The 5,367-nt window shown below is 40.1% G+C and overlaps 1 protein-coding gene across 1 annotated transcript in view; it reads left to right on the top strand.

Annotated features, from left to right (window-relative positions):
- The first annotated feature begins 2,661 nt into the window (after positions 1-2,661).
- The window catches only part of LOC109470773 (protein JTB-like), a 3,600-nt gene continuing 894 nt past the window's right edge, over positions 2,662-5,367 (top strand). Inside the window, exons 1-4 of the mRNA XM_019769848.1 lie at positions 2,662-3,058; positions 3,399-3,466; positions 3,903-3,976; positions 4,431-4,513. Coding sequence (XP_019625407.1) covers positions 3,000-3,058; positions 3,399-3,466; positions 3,903-3,976; positions 4,431-4,513 — 284 coding nt within the window. The 5' untranslated portion in view covers positions 2,662-2,999. The remainder of the gene's footprint in view (positions 3,059-3,398; positions 3,467-3,902; positions 3,977-4,430; positions 4,514-5,367) is intronic.

Below are 5,367 nucleotides of genomic sequence, written 5' to 3'. Positions count from 1 at the left end.
GGACGGAGGGACGGAGGGACGGAGGGACGGAGGGAGCAGGCAGATCGAGGAACGGACGGTTCAGAGGAAGAGATTTTCTACAAGTAGTAGTCACCAGACATTACTTTTACAACAAAGAATCGTCTTAGTATAATATGTACGGGGTACTGAACAGGTGGTCTGAAAAATAAAGTTTTCTGAAATGCTCAGTTCTTCCTTCTCTCACAAGCCACGATCAACAGTTTTCTTCCACGACTCATTCAAAGATCTTTATGGACACACCGTGAAGAAAAGAAATAATGAGGAAGAAGAAAAACAAAGCCGGAAAGAAAAAGAGACTGACGTTTGAAGTACGATTCCTACAGATGTTCAAACCTGCCTGACATGTGGCCATCATTAGACTTTTCATATTTAATAACATCAAAAACAAACCTTGTTATCTGAACCGGGCCGACAACGTCTTGGTGAGGCGCCCAAAAAAGTGGGCAGAACATTTACAAGCAAGTGGCTAATGTACCACTTCAGCAGTACGCAGTACAGGAAAGCTCAGGGTGCTTCAAACTATGGACTACTATACAGGCTTACAAGTCTCTTGACTGGCCGAGGTTGTTTTGATGGAGAATTGTCATACGCTGGGCAGCGACAACTTTAATAAGTCTCTTGACATATTGAGAGTGAGTGATGAAAAAGGTTATGTTATTTTTTTTGTCACTTACATCACCCTTACAAACAACACCATTAAAATATCATTTGTCTGACTCTGAATGACTTCTTCATGACATTTGTAATCAAACACGCAATCCATGGGGGATGGGGAATCATCTGTCAGAAATGAATTGGCAGAAAAGGTCAAACCAGTACCTGTGGGCTGACAGATGCTTTAAGCTTTCAACAAGAGAGAGGGAGAAGTCTATTGGGCAGCATTTCCAGATACTCAAAATCACTGTACGAGACGACAACGTACACCCGAAAGACAAGAAGTTGCCGAGAGTGTTTGACAGTGTTCACGTAAGCAACGCCGTCTGCAGTCTCTCTATCTCTCTCTCTCTATAGCTATACAAAAATTGTTTTGCTCGTCAGCTTTGAAAGGCAAGGCTTCAACACAAGACGTTTATGACGGGCAACATTCCAAGCCCGGAAAGCTATGCCAATCATCCCAACAGCCTCACATTGTGTGCACCAAGCTGGGATTCTTTCTCCATCCTGTGGCGGTTGGCATGCAGTTTTTTTCCCTCTCTCTACGTGTGTCACGTTTGTTTTCCCCCTGTGCCTCGTGACAGAAGACTTCACCCCTCCGGCTAGATCACGTCATTGACAAGACGAATCGATACATCAGAGTGAAGAAACCAATTACATGCCTTTATGAAGATATTCTTTCTCATTAAAATTACACACAGAGATGGCAATTGCTTTTTTTGAGTCCCAGCATTGAAAGTTTCAACACCAGTCCTGGCACAGCTATTCATAACACCAGAGTGAGCAAAACATGTCAATCATTTCATCCATGTTGTATCATGTGTGTTCTGTGGCTGTTTTACCCCTGCGGTTTCTGTTAATATAGTTTCTTTGTCATGCAAAGACTGAATCTGCCAATTTTCTAGTTTTAATAGGTAATGTAGAAGACAAGGTGCATTTACTGTAGATTGTCCTTTGTATGATAGCTTTAGAAGCATTCTTTTTGAATTTTAAAAAGTAAATCTTATTTTAGAAATTTGAATACTAGTACGTAGTAATTTACATTCCTTGCAGCCTTCGGTAAACCAACCATAACTAATCATACAGCCTCCTGCATTTATACAATTACCAACAAACGAGAGGAAGTCGAAAGCACTTGTGTATACTAGACGTCTATATATACATCTAATCTATATACATTGTATATGACTGTTAGGCTGTGGCCTGTGCTTAGCCCAATGGAGCAAAATGTACAATAATTGAAGGTCTTCATTCATTCAATATAGCGTTCTGTTGATGCTACTACACTGTGTAGAGAAACTGCCATATAATTACTAAACATTGTCACCAATGAAGTACCCAACATGATGAGGCAAAATCATGTTAATTCTTTGGTTCTGGGTGTCGCAATGGCAATGCTTCATTTTCTTTCTGATTAAAAAAAAAAGTTCTAAAAGATGATAGGTTCTGCAATGCATTACATTTGTAGATCTTCAAACCAGTCTGGTGTGTGTGTGCCATTCGGCTCCATCACAGAATGTCGGTTTCTTTAACGTGTATTTTACTTTCATGTTCATTTCACCTGTACGCTCTATCAATTTCCTTCTAAAATCCAAGAACCAAGGGAAAAACCATCAAGTGACAGCAAGAAATTCAAGAAAAGAAATCTAGTACTGTAAAATTCCTTTTATTTACCAGGCAACTGGAATAACGACTTGGATGTATTCAGATAAAGCAGTAACGATCTCTTGCCACTTGATTCCTCTGCATTTATACAAATTACCAATAGATGACGCTCTTGAAAAGAGTTGTTTTCTTGATGGCATGAGACCGCAATGAACATGATTGGTCATCATGTACCCGGAACAATTCCATTGTTAACATTTTTATGAAAACAACGACAACTACAAAATCCATAAAAATTCTATAACTACCAAAATTCAGTTAAAACTGTTATCTTATGTCTTTGTAGGATCTTTACTCTTTTTATTTGCGTTAGGATGAATACGAACGCGGGTCACTCGGGGTCACGCTGCTGACATGGAGGGAGGGTGAGTAAGCAAGCTCGTGTTTTCTGAGTCATCAGCCACAGTTTTAATTTATCTGTTCCAGCCAAGCCTCAGATTCAGGAGCCAAGAGAACAACAGATAGTACAGACGAGCTATGCCTGCAGATTGGACCTACTGTAGGCCCAGGCACTACTAGGACTCCCTTGTTAGAACATACATGTCCGGTTGGCCATGGTGACTGGTGACTACTACCGGTATTAGTGTGTTGTCACTAGAGGACTGAAGGACAAAAATAAAACGTTGAAAACAGGAGACAACTACGCAAAGAAGAAGATCATGTCGGCTTCGTTACGACTGTCGAAACCCGTGCTGCTTATATTCTTCACGTATTCAAGGTGGGTTCTGTGTATGTGTGTGTTTGTGACAGAATGTGTGTGTCTCACATAATGTGTGTGTGTGTCACTGAGTCTGTGTGTATGTGTGTGTGTGTGTGCACATGTGTGTGTGTTTGTGCGCACATGACTTTGTGTGTATTAGCACTTGTGTATTTGTATGTGTGTCTGCAATAAGATTCTAATAATTCAGAAATGATAAATATTGGCATTTGTGTGTCTATGTACATGTATGTTTGAGTAGGTATCTGTGTGTATTTATTTGTATGTGTCTGAAATAAAAGAGTTCACAAATGATAACAAATTATCATCAGCTAATAGAGGAGTTTGTGTCCCTGTACAGCCTCCAGTGTTTATCAGTGTCAGCAGCTGAGAACTCCAAGCTCAAGAGCTCTGCCCAGGCTGTTACAAGTAAGTCATACAAACAGGTATTTTTTTTCTAGTAAACTAGTCTAGAGTCTGAAAACAAAAGAAAAAAAGATTCTGTGGGAACATTAAACATCAACTCTGCAAAACAAAGTGTAACAGTGGCGTTCAAGCACCACCAACTGACCAGTCCAACTGATATTAAAGTTTTATTATCAAGAAGTTCTCTTCTTGTGGTATAGTGCACTGGGTGCGTGAGCTGGTGGCCTGGGTTCGAATCCCTGGTTCCCACATCGGGAATCGAACCCCGGCCTTGTTTGTGTACCAAACCACTGTAAACTGCTTGGGAACCACTGAAACACAAAGAGGCAAGCACATGTAGTACAGTCTCTTGGCTTCTAGGGTTTGAAGTCGCATTGAACACTGAACATGTGTTTATATTTTACTCTGTCTTTTTTAATGCATCCCTTTTTTTCTTCAGGTTCTGAAGAATGCTGGCTGCAGGAGAAATATGAAGTAGTTGAAAAATGCAGACCGTGCAAACAGTTTGAACTGGTATGTTCTAAGTAGTGCTAACACAAAGTGAGTTACTGTGCAGTAGAGCAGGAGAAGCAATGAAATATCCATCCTGTTCTGTCTCTAGTCATCTCCTCTGACTGCTTCCCTGCCAAATAGTCTGGCAGTGTTTGGACATTTAAGCATTTGTGTAAAATATATGCAAAACCCCTGATCCCCCCTTCCAAAAAAGTTTCAGTGACAGAGCCGTAGAGGCAATTCTTTTAGTATCAAAATCGCATTAAAAATTTCACCAATGATCTCCTAAGGATTTGTTTTGAAATGACTCCACAACTGCAGAAGATAAGACAGATATGTATGATATTTTTTACATGTGGGTAGACGTCAGCAAAACAAAATACAAGTTTGATTATTGCCCCCCCCCCTCCCACCTGCTTTCTGTAGTACTGCAGCAGAACTTCCAGTTCTCACATCTCATTGTTTTTGCCCTCAGACCAGTAACTCTATCCCTGTGTGCTCTGTGACGGGATATGTGGAGAAAGTATCTTGCAAGAGTTCAGGAGAGGTTTACAGAAGGTAAGAGTATGTTTGGTTAGTAGCTTGGAATCTGTAGAAAAAAGCAAAGGTCCAATGAGGCTTTTTGAGGATGTAAGGACAGTGTGTTCTGAAGCCTTCATGTCTTGTGCATGGTATTGAAAGGTGGAAGCCCATCCCTTTCCTTCCACCACCTTTTACCTCTGCAATGGAACTCAGGTTCCTATTTACACCTTCTTGGAGTGAAGAAAGCTAAGGCCATGTTGATTTGATTATATGGATGACATCCTCTGGGAACCCCAAAACTGATGCGCGCGTGCGAATAAAAAAAAAGTTTTGCAAAAAAAAAAAGTTGCTTTCACTATGAAATCTACGTGGTCAAGAAGGTGGAACAAATGGCACAGAATATGTTATGGCGAATAATCTACTCTTCGAATTCATTTCTTTACATTTTTGTCCTTTTTCCTTTGATTTTGGCATTCTACGACATTAGTATCGTTTCTAAATGTTTTCCTTGCAACTTATGGTATATTTTTGCTCATTTAGCAACTGTTTTGCACGATTTACAGTATGGTTGAAAACTTTTTTTTTGGAAACGGCCGAAAATTCATGCGCGCGCGGATGTCATCCATATAATCAAATCAACATGGCCTTATGGTGCAAAAATTCCCAAAATGCTGACGGAAAATGGTTACTGGAAGGGCCCTCGGCTGATTTTTAGAGTACCACCCAGAAAATAAAGGACTCATTTTGAGGCTTGCTTCTAAAGTTCTAAATGCCCAAAGTATGAAATAATTATTTTAATGTGCTAATGTGAAGCAGTATGTGTCAATATCACAAAGATTGCTTTATTCAGGATATTTCCAGTTTTGCTGCCTTGAAGTTGCATTGGATGT

Source organism: Branchiostoma belcheri, unplaced genomic scaffold (genome assembly GCF_001625305.1).
Source record: "Branchiostoma belcheri isolate BF01 breed outbred unplaced genomic scaffold, Haploidv18h27 scaffold231, whole genome shotgun sequence".
Taxonomy (NCBI): Eukaryota; Metazoa; Chordata; class Leptocardii; order Amphioxiformes; family Branchiostomatidae; genus Branchiostoma; species Branchiostoma belcheri.
The sequence above is the reverse complement of the archived record's forward strand: the minus strand, read 5'-3'. Positions and strand labels throughout refer to the sequence as shown.